The sequence below is a fragment of the Bos grunniens genome, chromosome 5 (assembly GCF_055505025.1).
Source record: "Bos grunniens cultivar Pamir isolate PY7600 chromosome 5, Bosgru_T2T1.0, whole genome shotgun sequence".
NCBI classification, from domain to species: Eukaryota; Metazoa; Chordata; class Mammalia; order Artiodactyla; family Bovidae; genus Bos; species Bos grunniens.
Window position 1 is genome coordinate 79,512,912 of NC_141169.1, and position 26,437 is coordinate 79,539,348.

Below are 26,437 nucleotides of genomic sequence, written 5' to 3' on the forward strand. Positions count from 1 at the left end.
CACAGTCCAACTCTCACATCCATACATGACCACAGAAAAAACCATAGCCTTGACTAGACGAACCTTTGTTGGCAAAGTCATGTCTCTGCTTTTGAATATGCTATCTAGGTTGGTCATAACTTTCCTTCCAAGGAGTAAAGCTACTATAGCTGTTTCCAATTCTCATGTTCAGTGATGTGAAATGTAAAGACATTTTCACTGAGATATTTATGCTGAGCTTCACAGTTTTTGCTTTTTACCTTTATCAGTCACCATTTATTATGGCCCAAATACTGCATTGTTCCATGTGTGGTACTCTTGAATGGTTAAAGCTATTACCAGTGCTTGAGTAGTTTTTCAGTCTAGAGATGAAACAAAATTAGAGAAACTACTGATGTGTGTCATACATATGCAATGTACATATACTGTGGTGCAAGGCTTTAACTGCTTCATTCAATAAAAGCTTTTTAGAGGAGAAGTGACATTTTAATGGCATTTATGGGATGAAAACACTATTTTTTTAATGGAAAAATAAATTAAGGCCTCTTTAAGGTAGTTATATGGAGACTTACAGGAAGTAAGGAACTGTTTTGGGTAAGCTGCATAACAAACCATCTCAGTGTTACTTAAGTGACTTAAAACATAGACTTGCTGTTTTTTTTCCCCCCACACAAAGGGCCAGATAGTAAATAGCTGAGTGTTGTGGGACGTGCAGTCTCTGTCACAGTGATTCAGCTCTTGTTGTAGTGCAAAACCAGCTAGACAGTGCTTAAAGGGAGTGCGATTGTGTACCAATAAGATTTTACTTTCAAGGCATGTGGCAGATTGGATTTGACCTGTTGTTTTAAAACAAAGCCATCATTCTGCTTACAGATCTGCCGTTTGGGTAGGGTTTGGCAGAGTGGCCCTCCTCTGTTGTAGCAGGTGTCAGTTAGGGTGGATTGAAGGCTGAGGACTAGGATTGTCTGAAGACCCACAGCAGAGTAGGTGAGCTGAAGTGCAGTGGAGGGTGGAGCAAGAGCTGCTGGGGCCGAGTGATGTAGGGCCTCACAGGGGCCTTGTAGTGTGAAGATTTCACCTTCTAACAATATGAGAGACCATTGGAGGGTTTTGAATAGTGGCAAGATCGAACATATTTTTTTAAGAATCACTTTGGCTGCTCTATGAGGAGCAGGTTATTGAGGACAAGGACAAAAGCAAGGAGATGGGTTAACAGGCTATTATATTAAATAGTCATCCAGATGAGAGAATAGTATGGCTTAGATTAGAGTAGTAAGAGTAATGATGGAGGTAATCTGCTCCTGAATATATATTTGAAAGTAGAACTGGTCTTTTTTGATGGATTGGGTAATGGAGTGAGCGAGAAAGAAAGGAGTCAAGGGTGACTCCGAGGCTCTGAGCATTCCTGCTGCCTGCTTAGAACCTCTGGGGAAGCCACCGCCCTCACATGCCGGAAGGTTGATGTGCTAAGCAGCCCTCTGTTTCTGTACCTGTGCTGCTGAAAACCCTCCAGAGGTTTCTCATACCCCTCCTCAGACTTATGCTGTGACTCTCCAAGGCCCTTTGGGGTTCAGTATCTCCTGCAGTCACTCTCCTCCCCACACCTTTCATTCTGCTCCCCACCCACAGTGAACCTCACGTTCTGTCTTCTGGGCTTTTGCCTATGCCCTCTCTGCCTTCATTTCATCTCATTAACACCTGTACTTACCTCAGGTCTCCACTTGGGCTTCCTTCATTTTTTCCCCTGGTCATTTGTTATTTTTAGTCACTACGTCATGTCCACCTTACCTACCTCCTGAGACCACCTTACTTACCTCCCGAGAAATCTGCATGCAGGTCAAGAAGCAATAGTTAGAACTGGACAGGGAACAACAGACTGGTTCCAAATCGGGAAAGGAGTACGTCAAGGCTGTATATTGTCACCCTACTTATTTAACTCATATGCAGAGTACATCATGCAAAGTGCTGGGCTGGATGAAGCACAAGCTGGAATCAAGATTGCCGGGAGAAATATCAATAACCTCAGATATATAGATGACACCACCCTTATGGCAGAAAGCAAAGAGGAACTAAAGAGCCTCTTGATGAAAGTGAAAGAGGAGAGTGAAAAAGCTGGCTTAAAACTCAACATTCAAAAAACTAAGATCATGGCATCTGGTCCCATCACTTCATGGCAAATAGATGGGAAAACAATGGAAACAGTGAGAGACTTTATCTTTTTGGGCTCCAGAATCACTGTGGATGGTGACTGCAGCCATGAAATTAAAAGATACTTGTTCCTTGGAAGAAAAGCTGTGACCAACCTAGATAGCATATTAAAAAGCAGAGACATTACTTTGCTGACAAAGGTCCATCTAGTCAAAGCTGTGGTTTTTCCAGTGGCCATGTATGGATGTGAGAGTTGGACTATAAAGAAAGCTGAGCACCGAAGAATTGATGCTTTAGAACTGTGGTGTTGGAAAAGAGTCTTAAGAGTTCCTTGGACTGCAGGGAGATCCAATCAGTCCATCGGAATGTTCATTGGAAGGACTAATGCTCAAGCTTTGGCCACCTGATGCGAAGAACTGACTCATTTGAAAAGACCCTGATGCTGGCAAGGATTGAAGGCAGGAGGAGAAGGGGACAACAGAGGATGAGATGATAGGATGGCCTTACTGACTTGATGGACATGAGTTTGTGCAAGCTCTGGGAGTTGGAGATAGACAGAGAGGCCTGGTGTGCTCAGTCCATGGGGAGTCAGACACGACTGAACGACTGAACTGAACTGAACTGAAATCATGTCTGACTCTTCTGCAACCCCATAGACTGTAGCCCACCAGTGCTCCTCTGTCCATGACATTTCCCAGGCAAGAATACTGGAGTGGGTTACCATTTCCTTCTCCAGGGGATCTTCCTGATCCAGGGATAGGACCTGTGTCTCCTGCTCTGACAGGTGGATTTTTTATCACTGATCTGCCAGGAAAGTGCCTTTTCTGGTAGCTCCCTCTTTTCTCATTTATGTCCTCCTATTGTGTTTTTCCTAGCAGCCTATGTTTGCCCTATCACAGCACTTCCCATAGTTTATAGTTTATATATATTTTTAATAGTCTGTTGTCCTTATTGCACTGGTAACTCCAGGGGAGCAGAAACTATATTTCTCACCGTTTTATCACTATCATAGGGCCTGGCTCAGAAAGGCGGTTAATAAGTGTTTGTTCACAATTTGAATGAAAGTCATAACTCTTAAGGGAATTAAATTTTTTTATAATGTGGGGATTTGGGAGAACTTCTAAATTTTATACCAGATCAATTATTAAATCTGAAATAAAAGAAAAAAAAGTCATATGGTAAAATTATTTCTATGCAGAAAGCATATTGTAATACAAAGTAGAAAGGAATAACAGAAAAATTAATAATCATGATTTTAGGATAGTTGAATTACAATTCTGTTTTCCTTAGTACATTTCAAATTTTCTATAATTTTTCTTGTTTAAAATGTTTTAGACTCAATTCTAATTTTTTTGCTTTATAAAGTATCTTAAATATAGCATCTTTAAGTCTTCAGGTAATTTTATTCTCAAATTTAACTCAATCCTGGTTGGTTCCCAAGACCTGGGGCATAATCTCTGCTGGAAGTAATCTGAAGTGTCTTGGTTCTACCCTTCTGCTTCAGTAAAGAAAAATCAATCCATTTTTAACATTTATTTTTTCTAAGGACAAAGTATCATATTGTTCAAAAGAGCAAAAATTATACTTTTGTTTTTATTATTCTGTTTTAACTTTTTTCCATTTATCAAATGAACCTTCACCTGCTTCTGTATTCCTCTGAAACATTATCGACTTTAAAAATAGTCCTTAAATATTTGTAAAGTGTCTTTGTCTTAAGGTCACTGATGCCGCAGATGTCATAGATAAAGAAACTAAGGCTCAGAGAAGTTACATGACTTAATGAAGGTCATAAGCTCAGATAGAACTTCACAACCATTTTTCTCTGGTTTGAATTTGTTCATATATTGCCTTCTGATGCTTTTCTTCTCCTTCCTCCACAGTTGTGCATGCCTAAAGGGCTGTCTTTCAGAACACAAACTGACAACAAAGACCCTCAGTTCCACTCATTTATAATTACCCGGGAAGATGGATCTCGTACCTACGGTTTTGTTCTCACTTTTTATGAAGAAGTTACAAGTAAGCAAATCTGCACAGCAATGCAGACACTCTACCAGATGCACAATGCAGAGCATTACAGCAGCGTGTACGCTTCATCCTCCTGCAGCATGGATTCACTGGCGAGCAGTATTGACGAGGGAGATACAACTTCCCTTTTGAAACTCCAGCGATACAACTCCTATGACATCAGCAGAGACACCCTGTATGTTTCAAAAAGTATATGTTTGATCACACCACTGCCTTTCATGCAGGCCTGCAAGAAATTCCTCATCCAACTTTACAAGGCAGTTACCTCACAGCAGCCACCACCTTTGCCTCTTGAGAGCTACATCCATAATATTCTCTATGAGGTGCCCCTTCCACCTCCAGGAAGATCACTGAAATTTTATGGTGTTTATGAACCTGTCATCTGCCAGAGGCCCGGGCTCAATGAACTCCCCCTCTCCGATTACCCTCTCCGAGAGGTCTTTGAGCTCCTGGGCCTAGAGAACCTGGTGCAGGTATTTACCTGTGTTCTTCTGGAGATGCAGATCCTTCTCTATTCACAAGGTAGGTCTGCCCTAAAGTTTAGGTCTCCCAAAACCAACTGCTTATGCTCTCAGCTACTGGGGTGTATTATTAGAGCCAAATAATTGATGGTCAGAAGTCTTTTCTGTCTTGTGTAAAAGGAGAGAGTTTTAGGTAGGACCAGATGCCAAGAGGTTACTTCTCTTTTAGGTGACAGTGGCTGTAGAGAAAAAGAAGGGAAGAAATATAAAAGCATTAACTTGGCTGATTTGCATATGTTTATTTTTTTTAATGGAAGTAACCCTTTTTTCCTGATAATACATATTTATTGTAAAAGAAGCATATTTCTCTTTATAATAAAAGTGAGAGAATCCTCTTACTACCAAGACCATGTAGACTTCGCTCTCTCTTTTTTTTTTTTTTTTTACAGATTAGTAAAGGTTCACATAAAAACTCAGCTGACACTGGAAAGGGACAGACAGGATTGTTAACTCTGACGCTTTCTAAGGTGATCACCTTTGGATCTTTGCCTATGGGTGATTTCATAGAGTGAGAGAAGGGGTACAGGCGTGTGAAACAGACATGATTCTCCTAGGTCTAACAGTTCCACCAAAGTTATATGGAGTTTTTGTGTTTTGTTTTTAATCCCAAAGGAAGCTATCGTTGTGATGCTTTTCATTCAGAATTCTCCCAAAACATACTTTAAAAACAAACAGAATTTGGGTTTTATTTTACCAGTGCATCTGCGATGACTAATGTTGAGCCTAGACTAAAGCACTGGTTCCAGTCTGAACCTGAATTTGCAGAGGAGATAGAGATGCTGTGTTTTTTGGATAATGAATTGACAGAAAATATAAAATAATACCTATGCATTGATGGGTTTTTCGAAAAATGTGGCACAAATATTTAGTTTAGTATTTTGCTAACTTGTATTTAGGCTGGCAGAACTGTAGTGCAGTCTTCTGACTGTGGCTGTTAAGCTTATTTTACCAGTTCCCTTTTTTTCTTTTCTATTTTAAATTATAAATGAGACTGAGCCAAGTAGGCTGTATTTGTACTTCCCCATCTTGTGTGTATGTTGACACTGTTTGTGTGTTGACAGCCCTTCACGAGGTTGTATTTTCTTCAGTTTATCCTCATCATGTTCTCTGATAACGTGTTCAAGTGTCTCAGTTTTTGTTGTCCGGAAGTTCTTCTCTAATGACTAATTTAAATTCTTTCCCGTCCTCGTGCTCTTACTTTCTTAGTGCTGGTCGTTACCTGAAGATCACCCTTTGGTATCCGAAATATTTAATGTTAAGTAATTCTCTCTTCTTTTCAATGTCTTCCTTTTTTCCCTGAAAGGATTGGGATTAGAGAGTTGCTTGGAGGGGCAAAGGCTTGGAGCTTAATACTTTCAGCTTTATTAGCTTATTAGTAAAAAGAATTTTAGATCCTAAATTTTCAAGAGATCTTCCCAATCATTTAGTTCCATGTCCTATTCTACCTAGAGAAGCAATTTGCTATTGGAATAATATTGATTTTTGAAGTGAAAATAATCATGAGTTCAAATCTCTGTTCTGTAACTTGCTAACTGAACCTTGGACAAGATACATAATCTTCCTATGTGTCCATCAGTTCATTTTTATGGAGATAACAGGTTTTTTTCCTTCCTCTCTCACTGATTTATTCTGACGAAGTGAGAAATCTGTGCTGACTAAATGATAGCCAATATTGTTGTAATTATTATCAGCTTTATCAGTCCTACATAATCCTTTATAAATTATGCACATCTTAAGTTGTGAGAATCTGACATATTCAGTTCAGTTCAGTTGCTTAGTCATGTCCGACTCTTTGCGACCCCATGGACTGCAGCACGTCAGGCCTCTCTGTCCATCACCAACTCCCGGAGCTTTCTCAAACTCATGTCGATCGAGTCAGTGATGCCATCCAGCTATCTCATCCTCTGTTGTCCCCTTCTCCTCCTGCCCTCAATCTTTCCCAGCATCAGAGTCTTTTCCAATGAGTCAGTTCTTCACAACAGGTGGCCAAAGTATTGGAGTTTCAGCTTGAGCATCAGTCCTTCCAGTGAATATTCAGGACTGATTTCCTTTAGGATGGACTGGTTGGATCTCCTTGCAGTCCAAGGGACTCTCAAGAGTCTTCTCCAACACCACAGTTCAAAAGCATCAATTCTTCAGCACTCACCTTTCTTTATAGTCCAACTCTCACATCCTACATGACTACTGGAAAAACCATAGCTTTGACTAGATGGACCTTTGTCAGCAAAGTAATGTCTCTGCTTTTTAATGTCTCTGACATATTACTGCACTTAAAATACTAACTGTTAAATAGTCCAGGCATTTGTTTCAGGGTTGAGAACTTAATAAACTTTCTCTTATACTGAAAGTCATGCTTTTTAAAGAAAAAAACCCTTCATATTCACACTTCCTGTCTTAAATAGCGCTTTATGTCTTGGTGCTTTTGCACTGTCTTTCTGCTTATTCCATTTAGTTTATGGAGTCTGTTGAAAAGTTACAGTTGATTAATATCTACACATTTATTTCAATTTCAAACTAAGAAGACAATATTTATTAGCATGTTATTGTACTCAAATGAGTTTAGTTTTGTTTTTTTTTTTTTGTAACTTGATCTTTGATGCTGAGAAGAGTGAATCCTGAGATTGTAGAATTCTACATATATATATTTTTAAAGTGTCATACAAAAAAAACCTTATAATTTTCTAATCATTCACAGAAATCACTTTGTATTAGGAATTATAATTTAATTAGGTTAAAATGCCTTGTACATTTTGATTTTTCTCCCAACACTTAATCCTCTCAACAGTGAGTTATTACTGCCCATGCTTTTAATGGAGAAGGAAATGGCAATGCACTCCAGTACTATTGCTTGGAAAACCCCATGGACAGAGGAGCCTGGTAGGCTACAGTTTGTGGGGTTGCAAAGAGTCAGACATTACTGAGCAACTACACTTTCACACTTTCATGCTTTTAATGAAGGGGGAAATTAATGCTCAGGGAAGCTTGGTAACCTACCCAAGATCACATAGCTGTTGGGTAATGTGGTAGAGCTGAGAATGGGCTTGGATCTGTTTTTCTCCAGAATTCTTACCCACATGTTAGCTGTATTGGACACTGCACTTAACTTCTTCTTATCTAGCTCATTATTTATTTTTATTTTATTTTTTATTTTTTGGCCACACTGCCCAGCATATGGGACCTTAATTCCCTGATCAAGGATTGAACCCATGCCTCCTACAGTGGAAACTTGGGAGTCTTAACTACTGGACCGCCGGAGAAGTCCTTGTGTCTCAGTATTTATTTTTAAATTATAAACTCACCTCTGAGGGTCTTTTGTAAAGGTTCCATATTAAATAATTGTAGATTATCTGTGTAAATGCAGATTTTAACAGCAGGAGATCCCAGTTCGATTCATGGGTTGGGAAGATCCACTGAAGAAGGAACAGGCTACCCTCTCCAGTATTCTTGGGCTTCCCTGGTGGCTCAGCTGGTAAAGAATCCGCCTGCAATGTGGGAGACCTGGGTTTGATTGTTGGGTTGGGAAGATCCCCTGGATAAGGGAAAGGTTACCCACCCCAGTATTCTGGCCTGGAGAATTTTTTGGACTGTATAGTTCATGGGGTTGCAAAGAGTCTGACATGACTGAGCAACATTTACTTCACTTTACTTCACTTCTCCCATTAGAGAAAGAAAGGAATGAATTAAAAGTTGTTGGGTTGATCTGTACTCTGGTGCCATTTTTCATTTCTCCTGACTATATTTAGGGTTTTTAATAATATCTGATCATTTCTTGTTCACTGATGTCATACAATTTTAAAACATTGCAAATGTTGAACAATTACTATGAAAACCCAAAGTGAATAAAAGTATAGATGGATTTCAGTGATGAAGATGTCTTTCTAGACTGATTTGAAATTCTTGTCCACAGCCCATATAAATCTATCCAGTCTTTTGTTTCAAGAGTGTGTAAATCAGTCACTTTGTAGTGGTAACTGGCTAGACATTTTAGCGGAGAAGAAATCCAAGAGGTAAAGACTCTTTTTTAGAACCCCGAATCAGAAAAGAGTACTTTTCTTTGAGGCCTAGAAATACTTGGAGCAAGACAGTGGGAAGATTGGAGTCTGATCATCTTTTCAAAGAAACAGTGGAAGAATAAAAAGAATTTAAACAGCAGGGTCTAACTTTTGATACCAGTAATTAAAGTCTCAGGACACTTTTGGACCTTGCTTACGTCCTTTGATTCTTCACAATGGAAATAAGCAGTTACTCACAGCCCACGCTGGGCTGGCTGCCTGTGAACCTTCACAGTGCTCCTCTCCCTCTCCTCCCTTTGCAAGCTGGGCATGAATTAACATTTTCAGAAAGTAGAAGCTGCTTGAAATTTTCTTGAAGAAGTTGGGAGCCTCCTAAACACAGGTTGCTAGTTAGGCTCAACTAAACTTTATAGCTTATTTATTATGGAGCTGATAAATCATAAAAGCAGATTTGATATTTTGATGGCAAAAAATGGATTCCCCTGACCAGTATCCAAAAGCATTAGAATTTTAACAGCTTAGGCCAATATCTTTATACTATTAGTTTTACCTTGTAGTAAATGAAAACTTAATATTAAGAAATTTTTCTTAATAAATTTTTATTACATATTCAAGAAACTTGGTCAGTTACATGACTAACACATATCTCCTTCCAGTTTGTGTTCTTAATTTTCTTTTAGGGATCTTTTGATGAATTGATACTCTTAATTGAAATTAAAAGATGCTTACTCCTTGGATGGAGAAGGCAATGGCACCCTACTCCAGTACTCTTGCCTAGAAAATCCCATGGATGGAGGACCCTAGTAGGCTGCAGTCCATGGGGTCACTAAGAGTTGGACACGACTGAGTGATTTCACTTTCACTTTTCACTTTCCTGCATTGGAGAAGGAAATGGCAACCCACTCCAGTGTTCTTGCCTGGAGAATCCCAGGGACAGGGGAGCCTGGTGGGCTGCCGTCTATGAGGTCGCACAGAGTGGGACATGACTGAAGCGACTTAGCAGTAGCAGTACTCCTTAGAAGGAAATTTATGACCAACCTAGAAGGCAGTGGCACCCCACTCCAGTACTTTTGCCTGGAAAATCCCATGGATGGAAGAGCCTGGTAGGCTGCAGTCCATGAGGTCGCTAGAGTTGGACACAACTGAACGACTTCACTTTCACTTTTCACTTTCACGCATTGGGGAAGGAAATGGCAACCCACTCCAGTGTTCTTGGCTGGAGAATCTCAGGGACAGGGAAGTCTGGTGGGCTGCCGTCTCTGTGGTCGCACAGAGTCGGACACGACTCAAATGACTAAGCAGTAGATAGCATATTGAAAAGCAGAGACATTACTTTGCCAACAAAGGTCCGTCTAGTCAAGGCTATGGTTTTTCCTGTGGTCATGTATGGATGTGAGAGTTGGACTGTGAAGAAAGCTGAGCGCTGAAGAATTGATGCTTTTGAACTGTGGTGTTGGAGAAGACTCTTGAGAGTCCCTTGGACTGCAAGGAGATCCAACCAGTCCATTCTGAAGGAGATCAGCCCTGGGATTTCTTTGGAAGGACTGATGCTAAAGCTGAAACTGCAGTACTTTGGCCACCTCATGCAAAGAGTTGACTCATTGGAAAAGACTCTGATGCTGGGAGGGGTTGGGGGCAGGAGGAGAAGGGGATGACAGAGGATGAGATGGCTGGATGGCATCACTGACTCGATGGACGTGAGTCTCAGTGAACTCCGGGAGTTGGTGATGGACAGGGAAGCCTGGAGTGCTGCGATTCATGGGGTCGCAAAGAGTCGGACATGACTGAGCGACTGATCTGATCTGATCTGATCTGATCTCTATTCTGAGTTCATAAAAATGGTCTACATTTTTTCCTAAATGTTTTAAAGTTACGTTTAGCATGTAAGACCTTAGTCTGTAAGAAATCAATTTTTGTTTATGTTGTGAGTAAGAAATCAAACTTAATATTTTAGAAATATCTGTAGCTAGTTATTTTATGCTAGTTATCAGATAAACCATTCTTCTTTACTCTGGTCTGCAGTGCCACCTCTGTCTTGTGTAAATTTCTGTATATGAAGTTCCTGTATGAATTTCTAGACAGTTTATTCTGCCAGTTTTTTGTTCCCTGTACTAAATTACAGTGTTGTAATTACTACAGCTTTACAGTAAGTCTCAGATTCTTGTACGATAGTTCTCTTCACCACCTCTTTTTTACTGAAGTTTCATTGAATCTAGTTTTGAGACAATTAACATATTTAGAGTATTATCCTCCCTTTCATGAGAATGGTATGTCTCTCCATTTATAAAGGCTTTCTCTATTGTCTCTAGGTAAAGATTTATGACAACAAAGTAAATGATAAGGTACAAATAATGATGGTTTTATTTCTTAACTTTCTATCTTTGTCACCTTTTTTTCCTTGTCTTATAGTCCTAACTAGGCTTTTCAGTACTGTGCAGAATGGAATTGATAGTAGCAGGAATCCTGTCTTTTTCCTGATGTTATAAAGAATCCTTTTAATGCTTCACTCTTAACATTTGCTGTGGTGTTTCTGGTAAATATCTTGTACCAAATTAAAGACTTTTAATTTATCTCTAGCATGTTCAAAGTTTTTAAAAATCATGAATCCATGTTGTATATTATTGAGTATTCTTTCTGCATCAAGTAAGATGATCTTGTTTTTCTCACTTTAATCATTTAGTAAGATGAAAAATGTACATTCCGCCCTTATATTCCTGAGACAAACCTGCCTTGGTCATGATTTTCACATATGGCTTGCTAATATTTTGATTAGAAGTTTTACATCTATGTATTTTATTGATTTGGCTTATTTTTATTTCTTGTACTGTCTTACCTGGTTTTTGGTATTAAGATTATTCTAGCTTCATAGAATGAGTTGAAAAGTATTCCATTTTGCTCTGGAAGATAAAATGAAGAAGAATTCATTTAAGATTGTCATTGTTTGAACCATGACTATTTGAGGGAACCTGTCAGTCTGTTTGGTCTTGTTGGAAAGATGTTAAGTACCAGTGCAGTATCTTTAATGGTTTATTTAGGTTTTTCTATATCAGTAACCTCAGATATGCAGATGAAACCACCCTTATGGCAGAAAGCAAAGAACTAAAGAGCCTCTTGATGAAAGTGAAAGAAGAGAGTGAAAAAGCTGGCTTAAAACTCAACATTCAGAAAACTAAGATCATGGCATCTGGTCCCATCACTTCATGGCAAATAGATGGGGAAACAATGGAAACAGTGAGAGACTTTATCTTTTTGGGCTCCAAAATCACTGTGGATGGTGACTGCAGCCATGAAATTAAAAGACTCTTGCTCCTTGGAAGAAAAGCTATGACCAAGCTAGACAGCATATTAAAAAGCAGAGATGTTACTTTGCCAACAAAGGTCCATCTAGTCAAAGCTATGGTTTTTCCAGTAGTCATGTAGGATGTGAGAGTTGGACTATAAAGAAAGCTGAGTGCCGAAGAATTGATGCTTTTGAACTGTGGTGTTGGAGAAGACTCTTGAGAGTCCCTTGGACAGCCGGGAGAGCCAACCAGTCAATCCTAAAGGAAATCGGTATTTCCTTTGAATATTTAATTTGAATTCAGGGAATCAGTATTCCCTGACTATTCACTGGAAGGACTGATACTGAAGCTGAAACTCCAATACTTTGGCACCTGATGCAAAGAATTGACTCAGATGGTTGGATGGCATCACTGACTCAGTGGACATGAGTTTGAGTAAACTCCGGGAGTTGATAATGGACAGGGAGGCCTGGCGTGCTGCAGAGGGCGCAAAGAGTTGGACACGACTGAGCAACTGAACTGAATTGAAGTGATTTCTCCTCTCCCATCTCCCTCCCACTCCTCTGTCATCATTATCATCATTATCATTGTCACTGTCATCAACTGGGGACAAAAGTCAAATATTTTTGTTATACCACAGACCATTCCCTGGTCTTTGACTGTGATCCCTTATAGCACAAGGATCCTAACAGTTAAGACAGTGTTGGCATATTACTGGTCCCATTGTTATTACTGCTTAGTTCAGTCTGTCATCCTGTTGTATGAAAATGTCTCCCAGGGCATTGCCCTGGGAAGCACAGAGGTATCTGTATAGTAGTTGAGTGTGATTACACACTTGCAAAGGCATATAAGTCAGCCCTTTATGCTTTTGTCTGTCTCACCCTTTTAGACAGCGCATGTTTCAACTGCCTGTTCTAATTCTCAATTAAGCCATTACTGTAGGGTGATAAACAGCATCATCGTATGTCCGTTTGATGTGGTATCTCTTTACCCACTGTTGGACACTGTGTGCAGTGAAGCATGTGTGTCCCATACTCTGAAAATGTGTAACTTGGCAGCCCACATTGGTAGAGTATCTTCTGTTCCACTCCTCTCCTAGTATTTTAAGCATTTGCATCTACTTCAGACCGCAAAGCCCAGTCTGAAGCATCTATTCCTGGTGGGACCCATTTACAGCCCTCCCACCAGGGCCGCTGGCATTAATCCAGTGTAATCTACTTGCTGGCTATGTGTAGCAGGGCCTTCCCCCCTGGAGAATCTTCCCACAGCCATCTGCAGCCTCTCTCTCTCTTGTTAGCAGACAAAATGGTTCTTGTTGGCAATTTGTGCCTCAGAGGTTATAAGAAGATTATGTATAGATTCAGCCCATCTGTGCATTGCTGAAGTCCTCTAGGTGGGCACTTCAAGGGAGTATACCAAAAGGTCCACTTGGGGGTCACAGTTACCTCCCAAACCTGAAAGCGGGTTCTTCTGATGAGCGTTAGCATGTCCTATTTAATGTGGTCCGTGGATTCCCAGAGGGATTTCCATATGGCTGCACCTTACACAGACATCCTTTTAGTAGTCCAGTTTTCCACTGTGCATGAGTCAGTAAAAACCTAAGCATATGTACTTTTGAGTTTCCCAGGTGGCTCAGCAGTAAAGAATCCGCCTGTAATGCAGGGGGCTCAGGAGCTGCAGGTTTGATCCTTGGGTCAGGAGATCCCCTGGAGGAGGGCATAGCAACCCACTCCAGTATTCTTGTCTGGAGAATCCATGGACAGAGAAGCCTGCCGGGCTATAGTCCATGGGGCCACAAAGAGTTGAACACAACTGAAGCGACTTAGCACACGCACACGCATGGACTTTTACCATTGTTTAGTTCTTCTATCACTGCTAAGAAAACAGCATGCAAGTCAGTCCACTGAGCCCATTTGTATTTACCTGCTTCAATCAAAGTAATGGCCATTCACCTTGAATCTGTCACTCATAACCAAGAAGCTCTATGCTTGTCAGTTGAGAAGTATTTATGCTGTCCAAGTGACAATATAATCTGGTATCTCCTCACTCAGTTCCAGAGTCAGTTCTCTGGGAAAAAAAGCTCTTGGTTGTATCTCCTCCTCCTATTTTCCTCCTAACAAGATTCTATATAAACTCTTGTGTGCATTGTCTTCCTCATTAGAGTGCTTTTCTGATCACCCGAGACACCATGATTATATAGGGTTTCAGTATCATTTTGTCTTTCAGTTTATAGGGGCAATTTAGACTAATGTGCAGTAGCAGGCTAGTGATTGCCTCTCAAATGGAAGTTCTCCAGTCCAGAATCTCAGTTGTTTTTTGTCACGGGGAGTCAATCACAGGCTTTTGCCATAAGTGCCAGTCTGTGTTCTCTATAGAGCTGCTGTACAGAGCTTGTCTCCAGGCTCCAGCTTCTTGTCTGCAACACTGTATGGGCTCAGGCAGTCTTGTTCTCATTTAGCATGATGTCCAATTAATATTGCTTGGAGGGCAGTTGACATGCCATCTGTTTTATGTTGGGGGAAGCCATAGTATCTTTAGTATAGTGTCTATCTTTAGTATCTATAGATAGTATTTATCCCATTTAGACATAGTATCTATTCCTATAAACCACTGAAGTAAGCCTGTGGATGACTCTACACATGGGCTTCACCAGATGGTCCATACTGAAATCAGATTGATTATATTCTTTGCAGCCGAAGATGGAGATGCTCTACACAGTGAACAAAAACAAGCCCTGGAGCTGACTGTGGCTCAGATCACCAGCTCCTTAATTCAAACTTCAGGCTCAAATTGAAGAAAGTAGTGAAAACCACTAGGCCATTCAGTGAATGTGAAAGTGTTAGTTGTTCAGTCATGTCCAACTCTGTGTGACCTCATGGGCATAAGACACCATGGACTGTAGCCCACCAGGCTCTCCTGTTCATGGGATTCTCCAGGCAAGAATACTGGAATGGGTTGCCATTCGCTTTTTCACTAGATCTTCCCGATCTGGGAATCAAACCCAGATCTGCTGCATTGCAGGCAGATTCTTTACCATCTGAGATAGCAGGGAAGCCCCCAAAACATATGGGATTAAAAAAAAAAAAAAAAAGAATACTGGAGTGGGTTGCCATTCCCTTCTCCAGGGGGTCTTCCCAACCCAGGGATCAAACCTGGATCTCCTGCATTGTAGGCAGATTCCACTGTCTGAGCCAACAGGAAAGCCTAGGCCATTCAGATATGACCTAAGTCAAATCCCTTATGATTATACAGTGGAGGTAATGAATAGATTCAAGGAATTAGACTTGGTAAACAGAGTGCCTGAAGAACTATGGACAGAGGTTCATAACATTGTGCAAGAGGTAGTGATCGAAACCATCCCCAAGAAAAAGAAATGCAAAAAGTCAAAGTGGTTGTTGAGGAGGTCTTACAAATAGCTGAGAAAAGAAGAGAAGCAGAAGGCAAATAGAAAGGGAAAGATATACCCAACTGAATGCAGAATTCCAGAGACTAGCAAAGAAAGATAAGAAAGGCTTCTTAAGTGAACAATGCAGAGAAATAAAGGAAAACAATACAATGGGGAAAAATAGAGATATTTTCAAGAAAATTAGAGATACCAAGGGAACATTTCATGGAAAGATGGACACAAAAAAAGGGTAGAAATGGCAAGGACCTAACAGAAGAAGAAGATGTTAAGAAGAGGTGGCACGTATACACAGAACTGTACAAAAAAGGTCTTAATGACCCAGATAACCATGATGGTGTGGTCACTCACATAGAGCCAGACGTCCTGGAGTGTGAAGTCAGGTGGGCCTTAGAAAGTATCACTATGAACAAAGCTAGTGAAGGGGATGGAATTCCAGTTGAGCTATTTCAAATCCTAAAGGAGGATGCCTTTAAAGTGCTGCACTCAATATGCCAGCAAATTTAGAAAACTCAGCAGTGGCCACAGCACTGGAAAAGATCAGTTTTCATTCCAGTCCCAAAGAAAGGCAATGCCAAAGAATGTTCAAATTACTATACAGCTGCACTCATTTCATATACTACCAAGATTATGCTCAAAATCCTTTAAGCTTGACTTCAGCAGTCCATGAATGGAGAACTTCCAGATGTACAAGTTGGATTTAGAAAAGGCAGAGGAACCAGAGATCAAATTGCTGACAACTGCTGGATCATAGAAAAGGCAAGAGAATTCATGAAAAACATCTGCTTCATTGACTATGCTAAAGCCTTTCACTGTGTGGATCACAGCAAACTGTGGAAAATTCTTCAAGAGATGGAAATACCGTCTTACTGCCTCCTGAGAAATGTGTATGCAGATTAAGAAGCAGTAGGTAGAACCAGACATGGAACAACAGACTGGTTCAAAATTGGGAAAGGAGTACATCGAGGCTGTATATGGCCACCCTGCTTATTGCATTTCTATGCAGAGTACATCATGCGAAATTCTGGGCTGGATGACTCACAAGCTGGAATCAAGATTGATGGGAGAAATATCAACAACCTTAGATACACAGATGATACCACTCTAATGGCAGAAAGTGAAGAGGAACTAAAGAGCCTCTTGATGAAGGTGAAAAAGAGTGAAAAAGCTGGCTTCAAACTCAACATTCAAAAAGCAAAGATCATAGTATCCAGTCCCATCACTTTATGGCAAATAAGATGGATGAAAAGTGGAAACAATGACAGACTTTATTTCCTTGGGCTCCAAAATCACTGTGGATGGTGACTGCAGCCATGAAATTCAAAGACTCTTGCTCCTTGAGAGAAAAGCTATGACCAGCCTAGACAACATATAAAATGAAGAGACATCACTTTGCCGACAAAGGTCCATATAGTTTTTCCAGTAGTCATGTATAGATGTGAGAGTTGAACCATAAAGAAAGCTGAGTACAGAAGAATTGATGCTTTTAGATTCTGCTGCTGGAGAAGACTCTTGAGAGTCTCTTGGACTGCAAGCAGATCAAAGCAGTTAATCTTAAGGAAATCAACCCTGAAAATTCCTTGGAAGGACCAGTGCCAAAGCTGAAGCTCCAATACTTTGGCCACCTGATGTGAAGAGCTGACTCACTGGAAAAGGCCCTGATTCTGGAAAAGATTGAGGGCAAGCAGAGAAGAGGGCAACAGAGAATGAGATGGTTGAATGGCATCACTGACTCAATGGACATGAGTTTGAACTAACTCTGGGAGATAGTGAAGGACAGGGAAGCCTGGCGTGTTGCAGTCCATGGGGTGGCAGAGAGTTGGACACAGCTTAGAGACTGAACAACAACAACAAAGCCTGTTGAAAGATTCAGTTTTCACCCAGACTTTCACCTTAATCCAATCAACCTTAACTTTTTTCATATTCTCTCAATCTAATTGTAGCCTGTGTTAAGACTTCACCAGAAGATTTTGGTATCATAGTCCATGTGGTCCCATCTAAGTAAAGGAGTCCCAGAAACTTCTCTTCCCTGATCATTTTAGCCAGCAGGGGGTTTGAGCCAAGAGACTTCGGTCCTTCTTGTCAGTCTTCATCTCAAATAATCTGCCTGTTATCCTGTACAGTTTCTCATTATAATCATTGCTTTCCCTGTGTCTTAAATTTGTCCAAACTGGGGTAGATAGACTCAACTAGTTTAACGCCGTTTTATATAAGGGTACTATCAGGGTCCCCGGAGAAGGCAATGGCACCCCACTCCAGTACTCTTGCCTGGAAAATCCCGTGGACGGAGGAGCCTGGTGGGCTGCAGTCCATGAGGTTGCTAAGAGTCGGACACGACTGAGCAACTTCACTTTGACTTTTCACTTTCCTGCATTGGAGAAGGAAATGGCAACCCACTCCAGTGTTCTTGCCTGGAGAATCCCAGGGACGGGGGAGCCTGGTGGGCTGCCGTCTATGGGGTCGCACAGAGTCGGACATGACTGAAGCAACTTAGCAGCAGCAGCAGCAGCAGCAGGATCCCTTTGATCCACCCAGTCTCTGGTCCAGTGGTTAGGGATCTACTTTGCAATGCAGGGGACATGATTTTGATCCCTGATGGAAGAGCTCAGATCCCACATGGGTTTAGTAAACCTGAGTGCTGCAACAAAGGCCCAAGGAGCCAAGTAAATAAATAAAAATATATATTTTTAAAAAGACCTTTGTTTCAACCCCATCAATGCCCATTTTATTCATCCCATTTCTTAATAACCATCCACAGAGTTCCATCCTTCCGGGATGAGTCCTGTGATGCCTTTCTTTCTTTTTCCTCTTTTTCCACTCCTCTTCTGCTGCCGCTAAGTCGCTTCAGTCAGGTCCGACTCTGCGACCCCATAGACAGCAGCCCACCAGGCTCCTCCACCCCTGGGATTCTCCAGGCAAGAACTGGAGTGGGTTGCCATTTCCTTCTTCCAATGCATGAAAGTGAAAAGTGAAAGCGAAGCCGCTTACGGGGTGAATTCATCTGGGGTGTTCTACTTCACATTTTTAGAGGGAGTCAGGCAGTCCCTGTTCTTTGTGTAAACATAGTAGCTTTTATCCAGTTCACTAGGCTGGCTGTTCTCTCAGGGATAACCCACTGTGTTGTCTGTGTCATGGATAGCCATCTGTGATTGTCCCATAGTTAGCTGTGGTCCTGCATCAACCCTTCCACTCTACAGCATTTAAAAATGAATATACTGCTCCTAAATTTCTTTCTTAGTCCTTTAGTAAAGCTTCTTCAGGAAGCTGGTGGTGCCAGTCTACAAAGGAAATGATAGTTCCTTCACAGTAAGCCCCTGTTCTCAGTAGTTTCTTGGTTTTGCCCTTCCCACCCCCAACAGTGAACCTTGGTGACGTTTGTCCCCAGATAATTGTTCCCTTTGGGGGCAGCTTTGAAGCTAGATTGCCCAGCAACAAAATTTGACCTTGCAGTCTTTTTTAATTTTGTTTTAGCTGTTCTAGCTAAATCAATCAAGGAATTGCGTGTGTCACTTTTTTTCTTACTGGTTTCTTTATGCATCCATTGAAACAACTCCCCAGGAGTTAGATCCATCAGTAAATTCCATTGATAACTTTTACCTTCGTAATTTATCTCAGCACAGCTTTTGCTGTATACCGTGATTAACCATGAGGCCTCCCAGGGGTCAACAGTTCCTCATATCCTGCCCTGCTCCTCATCCTTTCTCTCCCCAGACCACATGTTTCTACAAACCTAAGTCATTCTATTAGCTCCCACATTTTCTGACACTGAATGAGAGTTTTTTTCCTTTCCTGACATCCATCAGACGTGATACTGGCAACTCAGTTCACTTCTGACACTAACCAGCTGGATTTAACATCAGGTTTAAAGTTTTGGTCCTGCAGAACTGCCCTCACTTCAGTCACCAGCCACAAATAGGGTGATCAGGTTACCCACATTTCTGTCCAGCCAACTGTGAATTCAGGATTTCCCATGACCCTTCTTTCAGGCTCCATAATTCACTAGAGCAGCTCATAGAACTCGGGGAAGCACTTTACTTACTGTCACCATTTATCACAAAGGCTACAACTCAGAAACAGCCAAATGGAGGAGATGTATAGGAGAACATATGTGAGGAGGAACGCATAGCTTCCGTGCCTGGAGGGTGGCCTCCTCCCCCACCTCAATGTGTTCGCCAACCTAGAAGCTCCCTCTATTCCTTCTTGAATCAATTTTTGTTTATTTCTGTTTTATCTAGGAAAAATTCTCTTACCTTTCAGTTTATTGACATAAAGTCTTAATTATATTTCCTTATCATCTTAATCTCTGCTGTCTGTAGTTTTGTTCCCCTTTTCATCCCTAATGTTATTTATTTGTGCCTGCTCTCTTTTTTCTCTTGATTATTTTCTCATAAAGTGTGCCAGTTTTACTACTCTTTATAAAGAACGTTTACCTTTGTTTGTATTTTCTGTTGTATCTTTATTTTGTATTTTATTAATTTATGGATTTGTTTTTTATTTGCATTGGGCCCACCCCACCCCCAAATATTAGCATCTTAAGCGTTTGAGTGCTGTTTTAGTTGTACCCTACAAGTCTTCAATTCAGTTCAGTTCAGTCACTCAGTTGTGTCTGACTCCTTGCAACTCCATGGACTACAGCACGCCAGGCCTCCCTGTCCATCACGAACTCCCAAAGTTTACTCAAACTCATGTCCATTGAGTCGTTGATGCCATCCAACCATCTCATCCTCTGTCGTCCCCTTCTCCTCCCGCCTTCAATCTTTCCCAGCATCAGGGTCTTTTCAAATGAGTCAGTTCTTCGCATCAGGTGGTCAAAGTATTGGAGTTTCAGCTTCAGCATCAGTCCTTCCAGTGAATATTTAGGACTGATTTCCTTTAGAATGGACTGGTTGGATCTTCTCTGCAGTCCAAGGGACTCTCAAGAGTCTTCTCCAACACCACAGTTCAAAAGCATCAATTCTTCAGTGCTCAGCTTTCTTTATAGTCCAACTCTCACATCCATACATGACTACTGGAAAAACCATAACTTTGACTAGACAGACCTTTGTTGGCAAAGTAATGTCTGTGCTTTTTAATATGCTGTCTAGCTTGGTCATGGCTTTTCTTCCAAGGAGCAAGCGTCTTTTAATTTCATGGCTGCAGTCACTGTCTGCAGTGATTTTGAAGCCCCAAAAAATAAAGTCTGTCACTGTTGCCATGTTTCCCCATCTATTTGCCATGAAGTCTTAGTATCTGGTATTTTCATTATTTAAATTCTAATGATTTTAAAATTTTTACTTATTTTAACCATTTGCCTTTATCCTTTTTTCTTTTTTGCCTTCTTTTGAAATAATTGAAAGATTTTTCTCATTCATTTTTTAAATTTAATTATTGTAGATGTGATTTGCTTTGTTTCCCTTTATTAATGATAAGCTTTGAGATTTTAATGTGAATACTCAGTATTATGTTAATAAGAATCTTTAAAATACAGATACTCTAAAAATGCTTTGACTTCAGCCACCCCCATCATGGCTTACTTATTATAGTTGTTCAAAATTTTAATAATCCCTCAAGTTAGATATGGGAGAAGGCAATGGCACCCCAGTCCAGTACTCTTGCCTGGAAAATCCCATGGACGGAGGAGCCTGGTGCGCTGCAGTCCATGGGGTTGCTAGGAGTCGGACACGACTGAGCGACTTCACTTTCACTTTTCACTTTCCTGCATTGGAGAAGGAAATGGCAACCCACTCCAGTGTTCTTGCCTGGAGAATCCCAGGGATGGGGGAGCCTGGTGGGCTGCCGTTTATGGGGTTGCACAGAGTCGGACATGACTGACGCGACTTAGCAACAGCAGCAGCAAGTTAGATATATTTATTTGCTATACTTGATTTTGCTTAAACTTACTCATAATTGCTCTTTGTTGAAAATTCACATTCCATTTTGTATCTTAAATATTTCTTCTGGGATTAGTCTCCTTATTCCTAAAGTTTATCCTTACAAGTTCCTTAAGTGAGGTGACGTTCTCTATTAGATTTTGTTCATCTAACAGTGTTTTAAATTTGTCCTTGTTTTTGAAAGATGGTTTCATTAGATATTAAATTCTGTACTGAAAGGTTTGTTTTCCTCTCCCTCTTAGCACATTATATTCCAATATCTTCTTGAAACCGTTCCATTCTCATTTGAATGAGAAGTCATTTATTACAGTCACTCTCATTGTCATTCCTTGGCCAGAAATCTTTTTTCATTCTGGCTCTATATATGATTTTCTGTTTGTCCTTGGTGTCCCATATTTTTACTGTGATTTATCTAGATGAGGGTTTCTTTATTTGTCCTGGTGTGATTCATTGTGTTTCCTGAAATCTAGGATTAATATTTCTCACCAGTTTTGGAAAATTCTCAGTTTTCTTTCTGAATTTTACTTCCATATGTCTTTTTTCTTTTTTTATCGTCTTGAAACTTTAATTAAATGTGTTACTCTGTCTTGCTTAGTCTTCCATATCTTTCGACCTCTTTTTCTGTCTGTCTCTTTGCTGTATTCTGATTAATTTATCTCTCACCTTATTCTCCTTTTGCCCATGTTTAATCCATAGTTAACCCTTCCTTTGACATTTTAATTTCAGTGGTCCTATAAATAGTTTTACTCCTAATTTTTCCCTTAATTTCCTTAAATACATTAAACATACACATCGTATATTCTTTTTCACATAAATTCAGTATCTCATGAGTTGAGGATTGAGGATTTATTCCTTCAGGGAGGGTTTAGTACCTGAATTCACTGGCAACACAGATTAGTTTACTTTAAGTTATAGTTTTCACTATGAGTCTTTCTTTGGGCCTTACAAATAGCATGACAGCCCTAAACACCTTTGAAAACTAGACAGTAGATAGGAGTTTGCAGGAAGGCTTTTTTCTACCTTCCTCCCTGGGCCTGGGCCAGGGCCAGGTCCAGAGCAGACAACTTTCGTTGGCAATACAGACTTTGTTGTAATCATTTTTGTTTCAGTTTTTCCTTTCTTGGTCTCCTTTCCCTGAGTTTTTTGCCCTTTTTAGATCTGACTTTTTTGCAAGAGGATCTACCATTTTAATTCTAGCCCTTCTTGAACTTTATCCCTCAGCATGCACAAAAGTAATACTGACGCTCTAGGCCACCTTAGTTCAGTAAACACTCCAAAGACAGCCAGACATTTCAGCTTTACCACACTGATCTCTCGCTCCCATTTTGTTCCCGGCCTTCAGTGACTTCCTTTATATTTTTTTGTAAATTCATATGGTCATGTACTGGGTGTTTAATTGTTATTTCATTTACCATTTTATAGATTAGTTTTGGAGCCCTAGTCCATAACACTGTCATAAATAAAAATGTTTAAAACAGATCACTGAACTAAAAATGAACAGACTGTGACAGTTATTACAGAATATAACAAATGCTAGGTATGATATAACTGTTAGTAACATAAAAAGGGAAATAATGCAGATCTTTTTTCTCTTTTACCAGCAATTACCAATAACCTACATTAAATAATTTACACAGTATGCGTGTAAATATTTCATTTTTGTTTTAACCATTGTTGAAGCAATAAAAGATACTATTCACAGATCCTCATGAGTGTTAGAAAATTATATTTTTATGAATAAAGATATTTATACAAAGTACATTTAAAATTATGAATTAAACAAGACCTTTAATATAGGAAACAATTTCATTGAATATATATTTCATTACCTATTTTGCAAGCCTATTTGTCTTTGAAACCTATATATACTTTAAAAAGTGATCTCATATCAAATAAAAAATCATTTTCAAGTCAGATTCAAATTATTTATTCTTATAGATCCATTTTGGGGGGGATTCCACTTCCCAGATTATTTCCATATAGATTAGATTCAGTAAGTTTTTAAAATTGTAGTAAGAAAAAAAAGATGTATGAATTTACCATCGTAACTACTGCTTAGTGAAAAATTCAGTATATTCACATTGCACTAAGTATATTTAGATTATTTTGCAACCAGTCTCCAGAGGTTTTTCATCTTGCAAAACTGAAGCTCTATACCCATTCAACAGTAACTCCCCATTTCCTAGTCCTCTTAGTCCCTTCCTGACAACCACCATTCTTCATTTGTTTCTATGAATTGACTGCTTTAAGTACCTCATCTAAGTGGAATTATACAATATTTGTTTTTCTGTGACTCGCTTATTTCACTTAGCATAATGTCCTTAAGGTTCATCCACATTGTAGCATATGCCAGGATTTCCTTCCTTCTTAAGGCTGAATAACATTCCATTGTATAAATTTTTTTTAAAAAGAAAAGCAAAAAAGCATTCCGTTATATGTATATACCACATTTTGTTTATCCATTCACCCATTTTGTTTCCACCTTGGCTACTGTGAATAATGGTACTATAAACATAGACATTTGACTATATCTTCAGCACTCTCCCTTCAGTTCTTTGGGTTCAGTTCAGTTCAGTCACTCAGTCGTGTCTGACTCCGACTCTTTGCAACCCCATGAATCACAGCACGCCAGGCCACCCTGTCCATCACCAACTCCCAGAGTTCACCCAGACTCATGTGCATTGAGTCGGTGATACCATCTAGCCATCTCATCCTCTGTCGTCCCCTTCTCCTCCTGCCCCCAATCCCTCCCAGCATCAGGGTCTTTTCCAGTGAGTCAGCTCTTTGCATGAGGTGGCCAAAGTATAAGAGTTCCAGCCTCAGCGCCAGTCCTTCCAATGAACACCCAGGAATGATCTCCTTTAGGATGGACTGGTTGGATCTCCTTGCAGTCCAAGGGACTCTCAAGAGTCTTCTCTAACACCACAGTTCAAAAGCATCAATTCTTCAGCGCTCAGCCTTCTTCACAGTCCAACTCTCACATCCATACATGACCACTGAAAAAACCATAGCGTTGACTAGACGGACCTTTGTTGGCAAAGTAATGTCTCTGCTTTTCAATATGCTATCTAGGTTGGTCATAACCTTCCTTCCAAGGAGTAAGCATCTTTTAATTTCATGGCTGCAGTCACCATCTGCAGTGATTTTGGAGCCCAGAAAAATAAAGTCTGACACTGTTTCCACTGTTTCCCCATCTATTTCCCATGAAGTGATGGGACCAGATGCCATCTGAATGTTGAGCTTTAAGCCAGCTTTTCACTCTCCTCTTTGACTTTCATCAGGAGGCTTTTTAGTTCCTTTCACTTTCTGCCATAAGGGTGGTGTCATCTGCATATCTGAGGTTATTGATATTTCTCCCGGCAATCTTGATTCCAGCTTATGTTTCTTCTAGCCCAGCGTTTCTCATGATGTACTCTGTATATAAGTTAAATAAGCAGGATGACAATACACAGCCTTGATGTACTCCTTTTCCTATTTGGAACCAGTCTGTTGTTCCATTTCCAGTTCTAACTGGTTCTCTGGGTATATGTACCCAAAGTACCCAAATTCCCTAAGGGGAATTTCAGCAAGTTTTTAGTACCTAGCTGCTTCCTACTGCTGTCAAACACATTTTGGTTTTCCATGGTAATAATATAGATATGCTCTTAATAGCTTTAATATTTCATTATATAAGTGGCCATAAATCTAACCCTTTTGTTAGTTACTTAGGATATTGTGAATAGTTTACTGTTACAAATAACATTTTATACACTTTAAGCATCCATGTACATATGTTTTTGTTTATTTATGTGATAAATTAACTAGATTTTCTGGGTCAGATGATCTGTTTATTTTTAAGCTTTTGAAAAATATTGCCGAGTACGGAGGTCTAGCAATTTATGCCGCCTTTATAAGACAATGTATGAGAATACTCTTTCCTCCACATTTTTGCTGTGCTTTTCTTTTTTAATCTTTGTCAATCTGATAAGCAAAATATAGCTCACTCTTCAGCCATCATTGAGGGTAATTTTTAAAATGCTCATTTGAATTTGTAATCTGCCTTTTGAGATATCTTTGTGAACTAGTCAGGTCCAAGGCCTCAAAGCCAGTCTGGCTCAGTCAGTAACTAGTCACTGCCCTGGGTTAGTACATGTGTAATCTTCCAGCTTTCATCAGGATGTTCACCAAAGGTATGCTGGACACCACCATCTTCACACCTCTATTGGCAGTGCTTCGTAATATGTAAACCCCAGTAAGAGCGGCCTTTCCATGGGCTGTTGCACCACCAGCCAGCACTGGACCTGACCTGTGTCACTCAGCCATCTCCTAAGGCTGTAGCCTGGGTCCTGTGCTCCCAATCTCAGTTCCAGCCTCAAGCTATTTGACTGTCCCCATAGGGCAGACCTTATTCTCCACAGTGATGCTGGCAGACAGTTGCCAAATCCCAGGGATGAGATAGCAGAGGCCAGGCCATTTCAGGGTCTGTGCCTTTGCCACTGGTAGGCAAGTTTTTGACTGTGTTTTATTGTAAAACATGGTCAAGCATAATGTCCGATAGTTTTATTTCATTTTACATGCCTTAGATGTTCACATAATAATTCCTCAGTGTACATTTGTTGACTATTCACAATGTAGTAGGCCAGGTTCCAAGTGCTGGAAACTCTGAGATTAAAAATATAGTTATTGGTGCTCTAGCAAATGATGGTTAGCAGGGAAGAGAGGAGAGACACATAAATAGATAATTATAATAGAATTTTGATAGTTTTATTGGGAGGAATAATTACTGTGATGAAAATAGAGGTGGGATACTGTGGAAGCATGTGGAAGGGACTGTAGTGCCAATAAAAAGTATTTAGGGAATGCTTTCCAAAGGAACCACTGCCTAAAGAAAAAGTGGAACTTAGCCAGGTGCTGCAAGGGAAAGAGACATCCTGGGCAGAGGGAAAGGATTACAGAGGCACAGGGACCTGTCATGTTCAGAACTGAATTGCTAGCATATGATTTGGCTACATATGTGGTGGTGAGAAATGAGGCAAGAAAGGACCAAATTATGAAGCTGAGATATATCTTAAATATGGAAACTTACTACACATTCATCATGTTGAGTATCAAAGAAAAAATAATTTTCCCAAGTTATTTAATTAAAAAAAATGTTTAGAGGAGAAAACTAACTTTTATTTCTTGATTCAGTTAAAAAATTGCCTTGTTTCTGCTAAGT

At 40.1% G+C, this 26,437-nt stretch overlaps 1 protein-coding gene across 9 annotated transcripts in view; it reads left to right on the top strand.

Moving 5' to 3' along the window:
- Window positions 1-26,437, top strand: part of DENND5B (DENN domain containing 5B) — a 224,053-nt gene that overhangs the window by 110,705 nt on the left and 86,911 nt on the right. For all 9 annotated transcript variants that reach the window (XM_086401458.1, XM_086401461.1, XM_086401460.1 and 6 more), the window contains one exon: window positions 4,008-4,674. In XM_086401458.1, the coding sequence (XP_086257584.1) occupies window positions 4,008-4,674 (667 nt within the window). The remainder of the gene's footprint in view (window positions 1-4,007; window positions 4,675-26,437) is intronic.